Here is a 21,916-nt window from a genome sequence, read left to right as displayed (position 1 = left end):
TTGAGGCAAGTCTTGACTTTGACTTGATCACTGCAAAACCATATTTATGGGTTTTAAAATACAAGGGAGTGAAAAACACTGCATACTTCACTTAATATATCTTTATTAAAAGTGACAAGCATGTATTATTTTCCTCAAACTAATTTACACTAAAATTTGTGGGTTTTATGTGACAAAATAAAAAAAAATATTCAGAAATATGATTATTTCTACTCATTAATTAAAAAAAAAAACAATGCAAAGAATTTTTTTGTTTCAAGGAAAACAAGTTCTAAAACTTCTTCTTGGAAAATCTTGACACTCATTCATCAAAAGCTAAACAACCAAGAACAGAGTAAGACAAACCTTTAGCCTTTCGGACGTCCTCGTCACACCGAAACATGCTGGAACACACAAACACACACACGCACACACACACGCAAACGCACACACACACTCACGCATAGACAGAATGACATGCTTATACGGCCTACACAATGCGGCTCAATTTGTAAATCAAGACTCAGCAGGAGCAAACAAAGAGCTCGTTTATGATGGCCGACGCCACAAGACAGCGATGCAGGCAAGTGAGAAGAGCCAAAGCGTTTTAAATAACCGTCAACGATGCCAGGCAACTGGGACAGGGGGTAATTTGATTTCCGGTGGGAGATGCTAACAACAGTTAACAAGTATGACTTTAAGAAACTTCGGAGAGGTACAATGACATTGGGAGAAGGCAGGCAGAAAGGGTAGGGAAACAGAAAATGCAGCCCTGCCAGGTGCAAACTAGACTGCGGGGCTTATGTGACACATTAGAGTAATTAGAGCTGAGGCGGATTTGGCTTGAACCTGATTAAGGGTGGATACACAGTCATCTTGGTAACTGAACAAAAACAACAACAAAAAACATCTTTGGATTCTTTTCAGATAGAGGAGAAAAGGAACCAAGAGCACAAAACCTTTTCACTTTTAATTAAACTAAAGTTTCAGGTTGGAATAGACCTCTGAGGTGAAAGCAGCGAAAACACCAAATGGATGCGATTGCAACGTAAGACCAACATAAGAAGGCAAGTTTGATAAGGCTGACACAGCTATTGTTTAAAGGACACATATCGTGCTTTTTAAGATTTCCAATTACCCAACACGTGGTAGAAGAGGTGAAAATAACATAAAAACAGCTTCAAATTTTTATATCTAACTCAGTCCTTTGGAATACGGGTGGGTGTGCAGAGAGTAGCTGCAAAGAGTAAATGCCACATGGATCCAGACTGATTAACAGATGCTGATAAGAAACTGACAGCTTTCCTTTCACCTTCACAAATGTGGAAATCGTTCCAAATGTGGATGACGTGGAGAAATTCAATTAAAGTAAGGTGTTGGGTGTTATTCTGTGTCATTTCCGAGACTTTTATGAGTTCGCTTTTACCTGTGGTGGCCGTTCAGGGATCGGTTCGTTGCGAAGTGCTTGGAGGGCTTTCATGGCAGCGCTGTGCCTCGCCGCTTGGCGGGTGCGTCCTTCCCCGATGAATTCCCGACTCCCCACGGAGAGCTGCACGTAGAAGATCTTAGGGACAGGATAATGGTACCTAAAGCACACAAAGCACCAGCATGTTTACGCCTAAAATTATGTTTTCAGTCCTAAATTTTAACAGGATGTCTATGTAAAACGTAAAACAGGGGGAAAAAAGAAGGTCCAGCACAGCTATCAATTCAATGACTTTACACCATTCCCAATTTAAAAGGCCCACCACTTCATCAGGGTCAATTACTACACAATGGTCTGTTGGCCAGCTATCTGACTAATGTCTTGCTATTGAATCTCAGCTCATGGATGCAAAACAAAGCACAGGGACATATATCCTCCACTCTTTCTTCTCGCCCCGAACATAGATTATCCTCTCTTTCACTGGGCCTTGACAAAGTGGGGCTGAACTGTCAACGGGCAGATTTAAAGGTCTGCGTGCACGATACCCCTCCCCACCGGGTCAGTAGGAGAAGAGCTGAGAATGTCTGCCAAATTGGGGAAAAGGAAAGAAAAATAGTGGGAAAACTAATAAGTGAGGAAACCAAAGATTTTAATATCCCTCTCCCTGTCTGCTTTAATCACTGCAAAGATATACTTATTTTCACAAGCACATACAGACGCTCCATATGTGGTCGACACAAGCTGGGATTTATGGAAATATGTCTCGATTAGTGTCTAGTTCCCAGACTGTTTTGCGCGTTTTCACGTTTGGCAGCGGGCTTCTATTCTTAAGGTAGAGCACATTTCACAACAAAGCTGTCCTTTTTTTTTTTTTTTTTTTTTTAAATTTGTACAAATATCTCCACTACAACATCCTGCTCGGGGTCTGCCGTGAAGCTGCACTTTTACGAGGGTTCATGGATTCACGAGGAATAAAAAAAAAAAAAAAAAAAAAAAAATGCATTAAATGATGCGAGACCTAGAAATATACGCGGTTGGTTTCGTAACAAATTACACATATGCTCCTCATTAGATAAAGAGAAATTAAATTAGGGTAATCATAACCCAACAATCCCTTTTTGATACGTACAAAAACACTTTTAGAGAGGACATAAATCTTTTTTACAACTGAGATTTAATGCTAGCATCTATCCAAACTTAACAGGGAACCCTTCTGATCCATCATCAACACCGTTAAGAAAGTCCTTCCCTCATGGAACATTTTATTAACCGACCCGATTGCTTACCAAGAGTACACCAATCAATCTAATAAAAAGCATTGGTACCAGATGGATCTGATAGCTCATGGTTCAGATTTCCACATGCCCTTGGCTCTTTAAGGTCAATGGTAACCCTCGTTGCAGTTTAATTAAAAGTTGCTGTTTTATGATGATGGGTTCTGGTAAGCCACTTATCGTAAACCCACACGTCTTTTACCTTCCAAGGCAGAAAGATGTTTGCAAGATTCATGGGAACCATGCACAAACATTGTTTCCAAGGTTTAAAGCCATCATTTGTGATTTTTTTCCAAGTATCTTCAGACCAATAAGAACATGTTTAGCGAGACCTTTGGATAAATATTTATGGTATTGTGGAACTGAATTGACGTGAAAAGATGCCTTGAATCATGACTGTTGGGGGAAAAAAAACAAACAAAAAAAAACACCTACAGCCATTCAGATGCCATGGCACGTAACAGAGGACTACAGAAATTCAATAACATTTTCAGGTCTACACCGGAGCACCAGCTGGGTTAGAGGCAAGTGATTCTGCGCACGACTTGACTGAGAAGTTGGAGCTCGGAATGATAAAACACCAGAGTTGATCATGTTCCAGTGGAAAGCTGGAGGGTTAGACGTTGTTTGACTGAAGTTTTGAACCCTTTATGTTGGTGTTCATGTTTCGATGGAAGGCTTGTTTGCATTTGTTTGCATCTCCATGTACATTTTTAGAACCCAGAACTCATCACACACACTTCTGACCCAACTATCGTCTTCAATATCTCCTCTTTCTTGGACACGGACCAGCCAGCTCAGCATGAACGTCGATGCTACATCCATGTCATTTGAATCCCTTTCCACCATGCTTGGCTGTAATGTCTAGACGCCTAAATACATTGGTGAGATTGACTGATTCACTATTTGTGTTAACGACTAATTAAACTGATAAACATGATTAAGTTTTTTTGATAAAGATATTTTTTGAAAATATTCAGCAATATTGTGAGATTATTCTGAGGCTTTTACCTCTTTTAGAATAATAAAAGTATGGAATATTTTCTCTGTAAGTGACAGAAAAAAAAAATTCCTGCCAAACTAAGACCATTTCTCATTTTGAATATGGAGATTTCAGGCAGCAAGTCTGCCTAAAATCTCTGTTTACCATCTGTATAAGGAACCTCTCTGACAGATATCAAGATAGGTTACTTATTGATGTTAGAATTAATATCTTGCTTGGTTTGCAAACATTACAAAAAGTAGGAGAGATGTCTATCATGTGATTCAAGCGGCTGGTTCCATTCTGGAATCGGCTTCAAATTTCTAGAAATCTGTGTAACTTTTCTACACGTCCTCTGTTTCTCCTTATGTTTTTTCTTAAAATTTGAACAAATGAATCAGCATAATACTCCCAGAATTCCAGCCGGTCTTTCTCCTGGCCACAGCCCTACTCTCATGCGTCTACTCTTAACTCATGGCCACAGGAGTCTTCCCGGGGTGGGGGCCTGCCTGGGCCTCGCACGTCAAGCGTGGCCCCAGGTTCTCAGAGGACATGCCAAGTGCAACACTGGCTCAGGCCAAACAGCTCTCTGAGCCGAGATGGGAGCAGCTGGGGCTGCGGCACTGACTACAGGTGCAGAGGGGAAGAGAAGAGAGAGGTACAAGAAAGACAGAGAAGGACATGAAGGAGAAAAGGGAAGAAAAGAATGAGACGAGAGAAAGAGAGGGGAGGTGGAGGGAGGCCTGTGGGAGACCCGACTCCACAACGTGGGAAAGTAGTGGCTTACACACAAGCAAGTAAGCCAAGAGCGCAGGCCAGCACACATGCACGCATCAAAATCACGTAGACCGAAAAAAAAAAAAAAAAATTCTCATTAGCGTTCTGTGACCACGTCAGCCTGTTTTCTGCGTGATCGTTATTATTTTTGTTAGCGGCCCTGCAACGTTGATGAAATTAGATCAGGACACCTGCTGCAAGAATATGGAGAGGGGGAAAATTATTATGCGAACGGAGACGTGCGCCGGTTCAAAGTGGCCCGCGTGCTTGGACTGAGTCAAAGAGCAGAACCGATACCAGGACTCAATCAAATGATAAATCATCAGCGTTTAAAAGTGAGTAATGAATTTTTCTTTGAAGCCCCAACCTTCCCTACAGCTTGCCTTTCATGTGGGCCCAGTTAGCGAAGGTTACCGTTTCATTTGAATCACTCCAAGAGCCATGTGTGAACACACACACACACACGCACACGCACACACACACACGCACACACACACACGGAGGCGCATTCAAACATCATGCTGCCTTTAAGGCCCACACACAGTTCCTACTGGGAAATACACGTTTTGTTATTGTAATCAGTGCTATGAGTGACATTTCAGCTGGGAACCATTTACATCAGTGGCATGAAAAAAAAAAAAAAAATCTCCCTCCTCTAAATGCCTGTGCAGAAAAAAAAAAACCAACAATGTATTGTCTGTTGCCACATGTTAAGCTCCTCTTGAACTAAACAACTGAGTTGTAATTGATTTTTCTTGACGGTTTGATTATTTTGCGATATTTGGAAGTATTTATTTACAATTCTGTCACAAGACAAAGCAATTAGCCCAACATTTTGACTGACTGCATGTTGCTGCTGACCTGACCGCAGTCAGCTTTCATGAAGCAATTCGAGGCGGGATTAAAACGCCAGCTTGGCCAGCTCTGCGTGTTTAGTGAAAGAACAGGTAGTCACAGGAACCTCGTCAGCTGATTTGTATATCGGCGAATAGGCTTCATCGGTCGAGGGAGCAGTGGTCACGGTTTGGACCAGCAAGCAGCAGGATTTACAAACGTCAACAAGGCTGAAGTCCTTTCTCCTAAGTGCATTAAGAATGATGTATGAAGTCGTAAAATATAAATGTGTAACAGTTCTTCAGCTATATGGACTTACATTTATTGTCTTGAAAAGAATGACATAAGCTACATTTCCATTGACCATAAACTTATTTGTAGACACTGGGACAATGTGCAGCTGGCTCCACCAGAGGTCTCACAGCATCGCAAGGTTCATCGAGCAGTAAAAACTGCTGAGGAGTAAACACATTTTAATTGTATTTTATATATTAAAGTATTCATGATGCTGACACCCTTGCTTTTTTTTTTTTTTTCCCCACAACAGTATGCAAATATTACCTCTCCAACATCGGCTTTGTACGGTGATTAAAACGAGTCACCGTACCGAATGTGCAGTGTCGCTGCAGATTATTTTCTGAACAGATATCGGTAGAGCTTGAATCGAGATTTCTGCTCCAGCTGCACATGTTGGTAGTATTTGGCATCCACACCTTGAAACAACAGGCCCCACCTGCATTGCTTCAACACTTCAGGTTGGTGGTCGTGGGTGTCGGGCTGTGAGGAATGTTTTCCTGGCAAAACCTGGGCCCCTTGAATCCAATCAATCAGAATGCCAGAGAGTAAAAGCAGTTTTTCCAGGACATGCACATTCCTTTATAGTTATTATCTTCTTCCACGCTGTCTATTTCCTCAATTATAATACACCATGTTATTAAGTGCTAGCAACTTTTTTTTCAGGAAAGCAAGTATGTGCTTTACTAAGCTCTGACATATTCCAGATTGAAAAAGAAAAGTAACTGAACACGTCAAACCTTTATTTCACACTAAAGACTTTATTGATCAGGCTTTTCATCTTCCAAGAGAAAAATAGGAGTAAAATATGTTAAAAGAGATTACATGGTAAGAGAATCTAACTCTGACCTAAATTCTTCAACTTAAAAAAGAGCACAAATAACACTGACATATGGGATTTAACAAAGTGAAAAACAACATGTAAGAAGAAGAAGAAGAAAAAAAAAGAGTAAATTGCACACGGACAAATAGCAGCAGACGAATACAGAGATGTAGTGGCCTTCTCGTTTCCCAGCATCCCTGAGGCTTGGCCACCAAAACATCTACTGGCCACACACTGCAAAAATAAATACAACACGCTGGGACAGAAAGCCTTGTAAAGGGGATGGGACTGCGTTGGGGGAAAACTAAAGGGTGACCAAGATCTGCAGGAAAAAAATAATATACACAAAAACTTGGATAGCCTCACTCCTCCACCAGCTGCACTTTCCTCCAATCTCCTGCCAGAACTTTACTTGTTTTCTCTTCCTCCCAACTTCCATACTCCGTTCCCTTTATCCATCAAGAGCGGCTCACTTTCCTTTCAGCCTCACGCGATCGCTCACGTAGAAAATGCATGCCGGGGTGAGAAAACAGCCCACGTAGTCAAGTAAACACAGGGCTCAAAACATCAAATGTATTGATGGGAGGCAGGGTGGGGGTTGTTCTTGGATCCTGTGTGTATGCTTGAAACTACCAGACCACAGAGGAGAAGCAAGATTAAATGTTATGATTATTTAGTAGACTACTAGGATGAATGCTTAAACCCATACAAGCCAATGTCTTTACATATAAAAAAAGAAAAATAAGAAAGATGGGGCCAATCAGGAAATTCTTTGGCTCTAGCAGGTCAAAAAAGGGGAATATTTTATCTTTTGGTCAATAAAATGTTTTTTGATGTATTCAGAGCAAATTGCTAATCCTGGTCTAGCACTTCAGCTAACCATCGTCCCTGGACCAAGACATGAGTTCATTAACTGTACGTGTCCAGTCAGGTATATCTTTGCGAATAAAAGGTTAAAGCGATGAATGTCTTAACTCTTGTTTTCTTAGCAAAGGTCCCTCACACAAGACTTTTGTTGAAATATTAGCTGCATTCACTAAAAACACGATACAGTGGCGTTTGGAACGTCAATGGTGAGTGGGTTAAGGAGGGCACAATCACGGTACTGTAATGTAGATGGGCTAATAGCGATCAAATATAGTTTTATTGTTATACAACAGATGGCAAATTAAAGGTTAAGCATCCAAGGATATACAGCAATCTTTTATAAATCCTTCGATGGGAAAACTCAGTGCTTCAGCAGCAAAGTGGCCAGCAAATGGAGTGAACACAGGTACACATGAAAATAGGTAGTTATATTGAAATAAAGACGGTGGTGTAGTGTCAAATATACAAAATAAGAAAAACGACTCAATTATTCTAAATGGCAGGTTTCTCCGAAACTCAGAAGCGCAACACGACGATATCAAAACTATAAAAAAGTGTTGTTTTGTATATTTGTGCAAAAACAGACCAGATGAAAATGGAAATTAATATGTAAATGAAATGAATTCTAACCCTAAAATAGCAGCAAATCAGTACTCTGTGTTGGTAGTTGTTCAGTTTTCCACAGTTAAAACCCAAAATGAAAAGGGGTCTGAAACACGAATATTGAAAACAAAAACACTTATCATATGTGTTAATGTAGAGTCATAACTGAGGTATAAAATCCAGACACTGAAAATAAACCACAAGCTGAGAAGTTCCTCAAATGTGCTAAGTCGCTATTAAGCAGTTATTTCTTTATTACATCTAAACAAATGTCAATTTCATTTCAGAGCACACTTTGTGAGTCCATAATAGGATGTTGCCTCTTCCATGAAGACCACTGCGGTCTTTTATCATCAAAGTCAAATTACAGGTTCTACTGACACAGATGTTAATCTTGAAAGAAACATTTTCTTTGTGCCTCGGTTTGATTAAATTGTCCAGACTGACAGTGTTCACTGTTGTTACCGTTTGTTGTGGTCTAAAATGAGATGAGTTTTTTTTTTTTTTCCCCCCTAAACGTTCATGCTGAAATCATGGCAGACCACTTCTTCTGAACACAACATGTTTACCGTAGTAAAATAAGGAATACTCAGTTTTTTGTTCTATTTTACTATAGAGAAACTGAGGAATGAAGTAGCACTCATTGCTAAGGATCTATTAAGAGTTTACTCTGGAGCTCCTTAAGGATTTGGGAACCATGAGGAGAAAAAGCAAACCGTGGCTTGTAAAGATTCATTATTATCCCGCATGAAGGATACTAAAAGAGACAGGTGTGTATTCCAACAGGAAGTGTACTGTGAGTTTGATTCGAACCAAAGTAAACAAAGTATAAATTTGAAAGAGATTTGTGATATTTCTCTATTTCTCGTCACATCTTCCAGTGACGCATCTGACCAAGGCAGAGCGACTGGTGATTGTGATGTGGACTGAATTCAAAAAGACGCTAACAAATAAAGGAGAGAGAAACTGTTCCGCTGTTACGGGAACCTCGGTAAAGTCATAAACACGTAGGTGTATCTCTGGACTATAAATAAACGCGCATGAAAAAAGAGCTGATGTAGAATTGGGACAAGTTTAGCCCTTTCTTCCAAAAGATACAACAGGCAGAACAGCCTTTAATACGTTTGGCCTGGATTTTACCTGAAGGGCCAATGGAACAGGATATGATTTTGATCAACCTGTTGCTATTCTGTGAAGCTGACGCACAATACCAGAGGGAAGTAGGTCAGTGCGTCTCTCAGTGCGAGATGCCCATTAACCCATAATGATCGGCACCAACAGTGGTTGCCCATGTTACGAAGCAGCAGTGTTTACAATCAAAAAAACTATGCAACTAGAAAGACCATCATCAAAACAGAAACATAAACCTGTCTCTCCATGTGTCTTGCATCCCCGGGAAAATACATACTTAGAGCTTTAACTTAAAGTAGCAGCAGCTGCATAATTTTACACTCAATTTTCAACCTTTGAGTCCATTTATTAAGTCAAAACAAACAAAAAAAAACAGCAACACATAAATAATGTGTCAATAGCATAATACTTAACTAATAAAATTGACAAAAATAAAAATAGATAAAATAAAAATTGACTGAAAATTAACCAATGCAAATCAAAAAGATACAGTGGAATTTTAAAAAAAGAAGAAAAAAAAAGGAAAGAAAAAACTATGACAACTTTTACTGGATAATAAATTGTCCCAGAATTTATTGCAATAAACAATAATATTATTGTTTTGAGTCAATTTTAAGGTAATATGCTGCTGATGGCATAATAATGCAAGACTGATGCACTTCAATTTTGAACAGAACACTCCACATTAGAACTGTAAGACATTTTTAATGTCAAAAATAAACCCACCAATACACAAAAAGAATATAAACACCACACACAAAGAATAGGATAAAATAAAATAGAAATAGATGATTAAGTCTCTGTAAACAAAATTGAGCTAAAAAAAGAGAAAAAAAAAATCATTAATCAGAATTGAAATGATCAAGCTCATTTTAATTGCGATCAATTGATTAACTGCTTATTGGGTTACAGGTAACGACGCGTGTGAAGGTTTCAGAGATCAACAGACGTATATGAGGTTTCGAGTACCCAGCTTGCCTTGCCATTGGCGCTGAATGTCTCTGAAGTGCTTTTGTTGATCTAATCTTGTTTCAGACCTAACTTCATACACACATCATCAAGGAGGCTGATTTAAGGAGGACAGGGATGCAAAGTCCTAAAACTTGACTCAGAAGAGACAAGATGGAATGGGAAAAAAGATTTCTGTATCATAGAGTCTAGTGAACACAAATCATGTGAGCATTTGTTTATGTTGGAGCCATAACCCCTCCCCTCCCCGAACCCCCCTCCACACACACACATACACACACCCTCATTCAATAAAACACGGCCTTACGACAATTAGGACATAATATCCTTTCCACTGGAATGTCACCCATGGGGATTTATATTCTATAACAGTGAAGTGATTTGATTTTGTGAGCTACGCACATGTGTGTTGACATAAAATGAAATAGAGAAACTACTGCAATAAAGAAGCTATTTCTTTTGAAGTTCCTGCCTGTTTGGATTTGGCCGCTTCTTTTTCATCTCGGGGCAGCTGCGATGATAAGATGGAAAAGAAGAGCCATATCTGAGGAATTCCTGAGCGAACCAAAGAGAGAACGCTGCGTCCTGATTGCATCCCGAAGAAATGTAAAGGCTAAAGGAACAATGAGCGATATAAAATGTAACCCAGGCAGGGACAGAGAGAGAGAGAGAGAGAGAGAGACAGAGCTGGGATTAAAAAAAAAAAAAAAAAGAAAAGATGACAGCTTGTGTTAAAAAGACTTCAGAGGAAATGTAATATGTTCATGCAGGAAGAGATGAGAGGAAATGTTGGATATAGAAAAGCGCTGATGGGCAGATTTGCCTTTTCAATGAGTGAGGTTGGCCCAATTAGAGAGGCGGGTTACCAAGCACGCCCGAGTTCCTGGGCGTGCTTCGTGTCTGAAGTGCCATCTGATATTCTACAGGCACGGAATAGTTCTTTTCATTCACACAGTCCACACATGTACACACTGTACCTTATGCAAGCTCTAGCAAGGCATGCTCATTTCCAAGCTTGCAGCTATGAGGCAAGCTTACCAGACCACATGCTAAATAAAAAAACAAGGGTCGAACCAACATTTTCAACAACGCATGCCATAAACTGGTCAGATGTAGTCTGTATAATAAACGGCCGCCACATTTGTGCTCATTCAATTAAAGCAAGACTTTTATTTATGCTCATTTGAGTTCAAACATGCCTGATCACACACTGAACCTCTGCCTCAGTAAACACTAAGGGCAAAGGCACTGAAATAATTCACAACGGCTCGAATCGATCTATCTAGTCAGCACCTGGCTGCAGTGTCTCGCTCGTACCACAAGGTGGAAACGCTGCACCGGATGACGATGGAGAAGTCTGTTCTCGTAAAACAAAAACTGAGCATTTTTCTGCATTTCAGAGGTCTGAGAATGCTTAATGTTTAGCTTCTTTATTTTCAAAATTTTTACAAAATTTTAAGACGTTTCTCTTCATGTCAAAGGTTTTACACTTTTGTCTGCTCCAGTCTTAACAATGAACTTAAGTCACTGCAAAAAGTCCAGTGAGCATATTATGCCTTTTTGTACTTTTTTGGCTAAAGGAGGCTTTAACCAAAACTCTATTTTATTTTTTTTTTACAATAAGACAGTACAGAGTAATATTATTAGAGGGATAGTAATTAATGTAAGATAAGAAAAGAGAATCAATTTAAAATAAATGTAATGTTGTAATGTAATGTTGCTGTAATGTTTTTGTTTTTAGCGAGTCGCTAATATTTCTGGAAAAAAATGGCAACAGAACCGATCAAAACAAAACAAAAAGTAAAACACTACGTGGGATTCTTCTTTTTATGGTTAAAAATGATTAAATTACCAACTTCAAACCCGGCGGCAAAACAGAAACGGTACAGAAACGACTACAACTGTGTCAAAATTTCAGTCAAACCGCAGGTGATTTTTCTTTTTTTCCCTCCACCGCCTTGTATCTGAAAATCATCAGAGGAGGAAATGTCACAGAGCAAAGCACTCGCAGTCATTCAACCCACTCTTCTTCCAGCTGACATAATGTTACTGTCATAACCAAACGAGGGGCTGGGAGGACATTACACAGCTTTGCTTCACTGGGGGAAGTCCAATCCAAATTCTGACTCCCGCAGAATGCCTGCACCCACCGAGCCCACTGAGACTGGACCGGCGGGACGAAAGCTGGGAACGCCGCGGATTAACTGGAGGAGCTCCTGCATGACTCAGTGGAACCAGGTGTTCCAGTGATAACACAGGAGTTGGGGATTGTCGATGAAAACGGCTGATGTCATAAGATTTCTTGAGAACACAAGTATGCCGGGTCTCTGCTACTCTGTCTGATAGAGTCCAATTTTTCTCAATACCCCAGATGTAGAGGTGGGGATTTCAACACAACTCTGAATCCAGCATTAGAGAGACCAAACTATTCAAATAAGACATGTGACTCTAAACAGTCAGGCGGAGTGAAAAACTCATGATGGACTCTGGTTTCGCTGGTGCCAGAAACACCCAAATCCATGTGGAATACATCATTATTTAGTGACTCTGCCTTAAAGATTTATTAAACAGCGGACATCCTTCATCAAGATAGAGACCAGAAATCACACGACCACGACGAGGAAAATTGGCAAAGCGGTATTACTAGGAAAATTAAAGCGTACTCTACAAATGATAGGTTTGGGAATAGGTAGGAAAAAAAATACTTCGAAGCTGCAGCAAATGTTTTTCCCAAATCCAACCGTCAGTTTTGTTAGCCGCACGTTTCACAGCAGTCCCGAACAACGGGACGGCCGTTTCTGAACGACGGCGGAGACGGATCGCTCGCTTGAACACGGACTTGGGCGGCAAAGAATTATGCTCAGGGTCCTTCGCCATAAATAAGATTCATTAAGACGCAGATGAATGCACATTTCATATTATCGCAGCATTTCCTCCGCAGGGCACTTTCTGAACGAATCAATACTGGTCTCGGCGGTCATTAGAGCACTGATGGATCAGAGCCGGGCTGGCCTTTTAATGGGACGATTTTCCATCAACACGACTCCGGATCGCTCTTATTCATCATAATAGGTAAGGACATGGATATGTGGAAACCTCCGCTTCCCCGCCGCGTCGTTTAGTTGACGGATGGCAAATATGGCCTGTCACTCCGCTACATAGTCACTCATCTGTTTAAGAGAAGACCCGTCCAACAAGGTCTCCCCTTCATTAATCCTGCCCTCATTCACACTTAAAGAAAAGAGGCCTCGTGAAATCATAAGTGACCTTGGGGATGAAGTACCTCTCTGCTGTCGGAGAGAGGCGCACATCTTTAAGCTCTTCTCTTTGCCACGCCGGGTGAGTGAAATCAGGAAAGAAAACAGACCATGAGAGATAAATACCGCCGGTGTCTTCTTGGAAACGTATCGCCGTGACAGGCGACACTGACAGATCGACGTTGGCAAGCAGATTTTCTCCTCTACCCCAAAGACATTCATCTCCCCCCCCCACCAATCAGTTCCTGCATGGATCAAATAGTAAAAAGATGTGAGCCAGATGCTGGGCTCTCTGCTGACTACACTTAGTTACTCAACACTGCCACTGAGTCACTCATTTTATCTGGCAACATAATCTTTTCTTACAATAAATCTCATCTCACAGGAGAAACGTCAGACGCCGAGGGTGGAATGAACTAAAAACAAACACTTCTGTATGTAACGCTTCTGTATTAAATACCGACTTGATTAAGCGATAAATAAGTAAGACTGCTGCTTAAGTTAAAAAGAAAGAAAAAGATGAATAAACACAAAGTGTTAAATAAATATCTTGCTCTAAAGCAGCTAAATTAGTGCTCAATCAAAATTGGAAAGGAGTCAGGAAATTTGTAAAGTGATGAAACACTGCCACCTGGAGGGAGTCGAAGTGATTCGAATGAGCGTTTAAGGGCCATCTGTTGTTTCGAGGGTCATAAAATGCTAAAATATAAGGTTACAAGAGATCATTCGCCGTCAAACCTTATTTCAGATCAGAACCAGCTTTGTTGGCCAAGGCTGTGAGCACGAACAAGGAGTCTGACTTTGGTTTCAAGAGCTCACAGAGTACAGACGTCAATTACAAACGAATAAGCTTTGGAAAAATAAAAGAGGATAAACGAAACAACATGCGCCCGTCATGCGTGTATCTACGATCGTTTTTTTATAGAAATAGGAAAAAAAAAAACCATGAAGCAAGGTTGAGGTTATTTTGTTGTCACAGAGGAGTTTCTGAGGTTCTCAGTGGTTGAAATGTGATTTTTATAAACTATAATTTACAACTTATGCAAAGTGCTTAACAATTGATTCACTCAAGGGTTTTCATACCGATGGGAATAGAACCCTAACATATTTTATTGAGATATAAAGTGAGAGACTAACAAAAAGCAGAGAGCATAGTGGCGAAGTGAAAGGTAAAATGTTCAAAACATTTCTCTGATTTAATTTTTTTATGGTGAACCATTTTCCTTCCACTTGATGTCTCTGACTTGAGGTCCATCACATACAATCCTAATAAAATACGTCTGAATAAAACACATTAACGTTTAGGGGTTATGAGTACCTAAGTTGGATGCTGTAATGTTGATTTGGTCTTTGACAACACCTTTTTTTTTTTTTTAAAGTTCACGCTAATCTTACTGCTTTGTTTGCAATAAAAGGTTCACTTACAGGAAACAAGAAAGAAAAAAAGAAACAAGGAAAGAAGGAAGGAAACAGAGAAATAAACAATTCTGAGTTCATTCATTATTCCTGCACATTCTGTACTTATTATTCCCATTTAAAACTTTTTTCAAGCATAAAAATTATATATATATATATATATATATATATATTTTTTTTTTTTTTTTCCAAAGGTAGAGAAGAGTTTGGTTTGAGACGCTTTCGTTACAGTCACAGAACAGGCTTTGATTCTGAAACGACGACGACCGACACAGGGCTGCAGCTGTTGAAGATTTTACTAATCTTATACGCTGCGGATTAATCCATTAATCCATCAATTCATACATCAGACAACAATCAGATTTTGAAGCCCAGCTCAGACGGTGCTACAAATCCTAGTTCAATCTACAGTCAAGACAGAAATATTGTCTTTTCATTTCTGGAAACGTTTGTGCATTCACGGAATATTTCCTTTCCAATAAAACTGATAATAATAATAATAATAATAATAAGAATAAGAAGAAGAATAAGAAGAAGAAGAAGAAGAAGAAGAAGAAGAAGAAGAAGAAGAAGAAGAGTGGTCAACGGAAGAGTAAAAAGTACACAGTCCCACCTTTTACACAAGAGTTGGGTTGAAGGTGCTCACCTTTGGTTAATCATCCCTCTGAAGTTGTAATTAGCTCTGTAGTTGGGGATGGGTTTGGGATCCAGGGGCCTGTATATAGCTGGCTCCCCTCTCTTCATGGCCAGACCGTTCAGCTCCACGGTGGGCGTTATGCTGCCTGTGACGGTCAGAGGAGATTAAAACGAGAAAAGTCAACCGTGGTGTTTATAAGAGTAAACCACTAAATCCACTTCAGAGAAGGAGACAGATGAGGCATGATGGACAGTACGCACAATTGCCAATAAAGCTAAGAAAGCTAATAGTTAAGAACCAATAACTTTTATTTCAGTGCCTTGCAAAAGCATCCATACCTGTTTAACTTGATATATTTTCGAGTTACAAACACAAAATTAAAATGCGTTTTAGTGGGATTTTGTATGATAGACTAATAGAGAGTAGAACATAATTGCTAAGTGGAGAGAGAATCATGCTGGGGATTTTTTTTTTTTATTTTTTTTTTTACAAATGAAACGTATTTCCTGCACTTACATTTGCGAGTCTTTTTTTTTTTTTTTTTTTTTTTGCAATGTCAGCATCAGTGATGGACTTTGTCCTCGTTCTTCACTGCAAATTAGTTCAAGCTCAGTCAGGCTGGATGTCTCTTATCTTAAAAGCGATTTTCTGGTCTTGCCACGAATTCTCAAATGTGTGTTTGGTGTCGTCGTCGTCAAACCATCCCGATCTCACATCCGCCACCACCGTCCGCTGCAATGCTGCGCGGTGATGTGTTCGGGGCGACGTGCAGAGTTACTTTTCAGCCACACTTGGTGTTTTTCCATCAAGACTGAGATTTAAATTGTGGTTTGTTGCCCAACATTGTTTGTGCCAAACTGTGAATAATATTACAGTCATATGGACTTTGCAAAAAAAAAAAAAAAAAAAAAAACATCCATCACTTAAACATGCCTATGCTGGCAGAGACGTGTAAAATCCCATGTTTGCCTTTCTAGGTAAACTCCCAATGAGAAACTCTGAAGTTTGTGGTTGCAGCATGAGTAACTGTGAATATTTTTTTCAAAGCACTGTGCAAGTGTGCACATACGTGTCCGCCGACTAATTATTATGAGTTGATAAAATCCAAAGACTGACTGGTATTTTTTTTTTTTTTTTTTGGGGCTACCTGGGTTGCTGTTGACGTCGACTTTAGGCGAGCGGGGCGCGGGCCTGGGCAGGACGCTCTCGGCCAGCGCTTTGGCAGCAGTGGAGTGCTGGGCCTTCTTAATGCTGGTGCCCTCCGCCTCCCACACCTGCTCCCCGAGGGTCAGCTGCACCGTGAAGATCTGAAACAGCGACACCCAGAGGATAAACCAGCACATTACACACCCAAGCAACTGGAATTGCCTTTCAAGAAACACACGCTCCTTCGTGATGCCTTTTAATATTAGAACACATGGGAACTTTTTTTTTTTTTCCGCAAAAAAAAAACTGATGAATATTTTACCTTAGCGTGTGCAGGGCCTCTCTCATTGAGGAGCTTGTACTGTGGCTGGATCCTGTTGAAACGGGCTAACTCATTCACCAAGCACATTGGAGTTTTCTCTTTAGGGTTTGCCATGTCCTCCTGGGGCGAGCCTTGAACACACAGCAGCCAAACACACTCTTACCGAGGACAGAGCTACAGTTTTTGCACCGTTCAGACGAATCATGCTTCATTTGTGCAGAAAACTCTTTAACGTCGGAGAGTCATCGGTTCATTGCTTAGAAAATCACCAGGAAGTGAATTTAATTTGATATTTTAATTCACAAAAGTTGATCTAATATATTTTATGGATTCATTGCACACAGGGTGACACATTTTGGTAATTTCTTTCAGTTTCTTCCATTTTCTTTTTTTTTTTTCAGGCAAACATGTTATTCTACATGTGCATGTGCTGAACAGTATGTGCACTTTAATACTTTTGATCAGGGCGTGAATCCGCGAAGGCACTTTTGGGTTTGGTGACACAGTCGTCTCATGCAGTTTTTCTACCACATTTTTTTTTTCTTCCACTTAACTTTCCATTAACACTCTAAACAACCAGAAGTGAATTGTTGAGATAAACGTCTCAGTTGCATTCGGATTGATTTAGATTCGTCTATTGTTGCAAACTGCAGGTTCAGCTTTTCATTGAAGCATAATAAACACAAAACATTAACAAATACAACAGTACAATCTTTGTCCAGAGTTAAAAAAAAAAAAAAAATCTGTTTGGGAAGATTCCACATAGTCACTATAATGACTTGATGATCATAAACAGAAGATGGCGGTGCTGTTCTGTCATCATACCTGGTGGTGTGGCAGACACAGGAGCGTCCCCATATCCGACTGCAGGAGCAGGGCAGGCGGGTGTGGGGGCCGGGCCTGTGCCGTTGACAGAGGGCTGCAGACCCAGGGGTCCTGGGCTGGCCATGGCCGTCGGAGAAACTCCAGGGGAGAGGCCAGGACCAGCCAGGGGCGCTGCGGTCTGTACTTTCACTTGAGCCATGCTCTATTCCTGGAGGAGAACAACGACAATTGCACAGAGAATCGAAACATTGTCATTCATTTTGCAGCCTGAAAAGTAAGCTGGACATTGTTCCACACACACACACACACACACATTTTCAAAAGTCTGAAATCCGTGTAGGATATTTTAGAACGTTTCTGTGCTCGGAGCCTGGAGAACCGACTCCTAACGGAGCCGTTCTCCCTCCCTCACATTCTGATCCACCGGCAGCTAATAGACACAAACAATGAATCTTTATTCCAAGGAGCTTTACTCATGTTACTGCTGCCAACGGCGAAAAGGGAGCCAGCCTGTGAAAGCGGCCCGAGCGAGACAATGGACATTGAATTACAATTTGTTTTTCAGGAGGAACAAAGCACGAAGAATCATATTCAGGTTTCAGCGGTCGATCTTAACCGTGGGCCAGATGCAAATATGTTGGTCCCGTAAAGTTCTAGTCAGAAGTTTACATTGTTTGTGGCCGTGATTGTCGTGCAATCAATTACTTCATTGGATATTTTTAAGGTGAACTGGTAACAAAGACAAGATTTTGGTGCATAAGTCTGAATTTGTTGTGGATTTGAAGAGTTTTAAGGTAGTCCTTCAATTTCCCGTCTACTTTGGGCAATGCAGTGCGGCAGCATTATCCGATAGCTATAATGCAAAATTGAGTCGAGCGTCAAGGTGTCAATTTTAGAGAAGGGGTTTATATTTTGTTTGAAACACTCACAGTAAATGGAAAACTTTCAAAAACTGTGACAAGTGGCATTAGTATTCAGTTATTTTTTTGTAGAGCCTCTGTAATAAGAGGGTTTTTCTGAGCATGCTAACCACGTTCCGTTTTTTCAAAGGCTGGTATTTTAAATCGGATCGGCCCCAACAGGACGATGATCCCAAACGCATCAAAACCAGCTAAAACCAGCAGCCTTCTGGCATTAACAAATCAAAGACCTAAACAGACGGCGTCCATGTAGACACTCGAGATAATCGGGATCACATCTGCAACGCTCGTCTTTATTGAACTGTGGAAAAACAGCAGAGGGGAGACTGAGACCTAACAAGTTAATTTACACATTTTAATGATTTTTACTTTTATCTCGTCGTTTTCCTCCTTTAGAAGACCGAGTTACACAGCTAGGAGTATGTCCGTACAGAGCACCGAGGCAGTGAAAGCCATAAAGTTGGAAATCCCAACGTAGATTTTGCTAATACTTTGCCTGCAACCTGTTATCTATACGTGACATGATTTTGTAGTGTGTGCTGTTTAACCAACCAACGGTGAAGATTGAGTAAATGATGCCGCAGTACCTGCTTTCAGCTAAATGGATCAGTTTCTTACTATGTAAAAAAAAAAAAAAAAAAAAAAAAAAAAAACAGCGTTGGATGAAGCACGAGTCCATCAGGACAGGTTTACAAACCAACTGACTGTAAGCATAAGGGAGACCTTTTAAATGATAATGTTTAAAATTTAACACAGATTGCACTTTTGAATGAGCCGGGCTCACATTTCATGCTCATTGTAGCTGTTTATAGGTAGCTTAATGAGCAACAGGCTTATTTCCTGTTCTTGTTTTGAATATTCCTCTCTCCCCCAGCTTCTTGGTAAAATCTTGGACCGCAGTGGGATTAATTAGAAGCGAGCGCCCAAATATAATTCTACTTAAGGTTTCGTACATGTTGGGGCGGCCCTGAAACGTTGCCGCTTGCATGGTCATATTTTCAGACATCAATGACTTCTTTTGTTTTTAATCATGCGCTAGTGGTCCATATATACCTCTTTCAAAATTTATTTTGTTTCAGTTTTTTGTCACACTTACATATTTCAGACCACCAGGAAAACCTTAAAATCAGACAAAGACGAACTGAGAACATAGAAAAAACTGTTTCCAAACAATAGCTTAATGTAATAATCCAAAATAACATGACAAGGTACCACCACCTCCCCTTGCCAAATCATAAATTAACAGGAAATTAACCCCCTTTTCTTTGGAAAGCCGAGTTTAACTTCCACTTAAATTAAAGAATTCATTAAACAGGCACTCTATAACATTAAGACTATAACATATAAAAATAAAACTTCATCTGTCATTCAAAACAAATTCAAAAGCAGATGAGCAATTACCAGCAATCAATGAGAAAATTGTTGCAAAGCCTTTGGGGATCCAGCAAACCAAAAAGTTCAGCTCTGTAGAGTACAGTAGGGTCTGAAGTGGCCTAGTCCAAGACTAGACTTTTTGATTCTCCAAACAATTCTCCAGATAAGTTTTTTTTTTTATGAATGCTACTTTAATCCTGATGACATTTTAATACGTTTCCCTTCTTATTTTGTTCTTCATTAATTTTGTTGCTTTGTTTGGATAAGTTGTGAAAGACTGGCTGTTTGTGAAAGTGTCAAACTTATTTTGATTTGAAACTCAAGATAAGTTTGACATTCAAATCTTTGTGATCAAAATTTGTTTGATGATCTGCAACGTGTGTGTGACAAAAAAAAAAAAGAAGAAATCTTTAAGGAGGCAAACACTGTCACAGGACTGCAGTGTAACGATGCAGGACACACCGTTTAAGATCATGTACTTAATGCTTAATTTGAGAAACAGCAAAGCAAACAGTTTGTAAACTGATTTATTGAGAGCTCAGTCAGTTCTTTGAATTAAAAAAAAAACAGGTAAAGTATATATTCCCAGAGTTAAGAGTAGAGGGAAAACAATGTCTAAACCTGTTAATCTCTTGGTTGAGGAATTAAGCACTACAGCTTGCATGTTTTCTTTCGTTTATGTATAACAAGTGTCACCTGTCCATACAGATCATGGCTGGAATAATGTAAACAACACTGCACTTCGAGGCAGAACACATGCATCTTTGACTCAGCAGCAGCTCATTGAAGTTCATGTATTTACATTTTTCCTGCAAACACCGCTTGTGTGTCCAGTCTGCCCCTGGTGCTCTGGAAGGGGAGGGGGGGCCCGGTTACAATGTCTTAAGCTCCAACTCTCACCAACTCACGCATTACTGAAACAGCGAGCTATCGGGGTTTATCGCTGTGTGCCACTGCAAACTGAAGGCATAAAAAAGAAAGAGAAGAGGTGGTGTAGCGTTAGAGCCTGACTGGCTGTCTGCAACCTATACATCCCAGCTACTGCACAGCTTAGCAAGGAAGCTAACGATACCAAGAGGAAAACAGCGTTTTCTCTAAATGTCAGTCCCTGAAAACGGAGCTGCAGATTGACCAAAGGCGCATACTGTCATGAGTGTGTCGCTGTGGGTTACCTTAAACGGCAAAAAAAAATAATAATAATAATCAGACGACCTCCGGTTAGGCTCGCTTAGCCGGTGGAGGTTCATCATGGCTGATCGGCCGAGAACACCCCTCTCTCTTTGCTAGCATCTCCACACCGCCCCATCTTCCACGAAAAGTCGTGGAAAATTCAGCCTGATCTAACAACACGCACGGACCGAGAACGACGTGGCAAACCCTCCCGTGACTACCTCACAATGACGGGACAAACATTTAGAGGCAACATATTTTTTTTTTTTTACTTTTACCTTTGTCCAGGGCCAGACCCCAGTTACACCTCCAACATTGGCAAACACTAAAGAGAACTGGATGGAAGAAGGGAACGCACCATCTTTTTGGTCCGGGATAAACATGACAAAATACGTCTTGTTGGAAGGAAGCAATCCACGAAAGGGGATATTTTAGGCAGAAACTGCAGTTTTGGTCATTTCAGCGTAACCACAATGTGCAAAGCGAGATACGACAAGCACTAGAGGTTAAGCTGCGTGTTGAATGAATCGGCGACCCCCCGCCATGAGAAAAATGGTTCAGTCCAGGTTTTGCTACCTCAAAGCTACAAGTTAACTTTTGATTCAAATCCATGTCCAGCGGTCCTAAAAAGGCTGTCTGCAAACAAGTTGTTTCAAAATAGCCGTCTATTTTTATTACAAAATTGCACTTATATGCTACGAATCTGCAGTATCTTTAAATACTGATTACTTGAACAAAAACGCTGTTAAGAATAATTTAGAATGGGTATCTATCACACGGTAAGAACAGGATTATGAATGAAGCTTACTGGAGAAAAGAGATTAAAAAAAACCCGGATCAGATTAAACGTATCACAAACCACAGGAAGTCACAATACCTGCGTCTAAAAC

General features: G+C 40.3%; 1 protein-coding gene across 1 annotated transcript in view; it reads right to left on the bottom strand.

Annotated features, from left to right (window-relative positions):
- stau2 (staufen double-stranded RNA binding protein 2) overlaps window positions 1–21,568 on the bottom strand; it is an 85,646-nt gene extending 64,078 nt beyond the window's left edge. The window contains exons 1-6 of the mRNA XM_015010265.2: window positions 21,305–21,568; window positions 17,563–17,770; window positions 16,738–16,868; window positions 16,417–16,576; window positions 15,279–15,414; window positions 1,406–1,565 (exon numbers count right to left, since the gene is read on the bottom strand). Coding sequence (XP_014865751.2) covers window positions 1,406–1,565; window positions 15,279–15,414; window positions 16,417–16,576; window positions 16,738–16,868; window positions 17,563–17,761 — 786 coding nt within the window. The 5' untranslated portion in view covers window positions 17,762–17,770; window positions 21,305–21,568. The remainder of the gene's footprint in view (window positions 1–1,405; window positions 1,566–15,278; window positions 15,415–16,416; window positions 16,577–16,737; window positions 16,869–17,562; window positions 17,771–21,304) is intronic.
- Window positions 21,569–21,916: the final 348 nt, after the last annotated feature.

Source organism: Poecilia mexicana, unplaced genomic scaffold (genome assembly GCF_051168715.1).
Source record: "Poecilia mexicana isolate PSO_F unplaced genomic scaffold, ASM5116871v1 scaffold_20, whole genome shotgun sequence".
NCBI lineage: Eukaryota > Metazoa > Chordata > Actinopteri > Cyprinodontiformes > Poeciliidae > Poecilia > Poecilia mexicana.
This window is presented reverse-complemented; position numbering and strand designations above follow the sequence as displayed.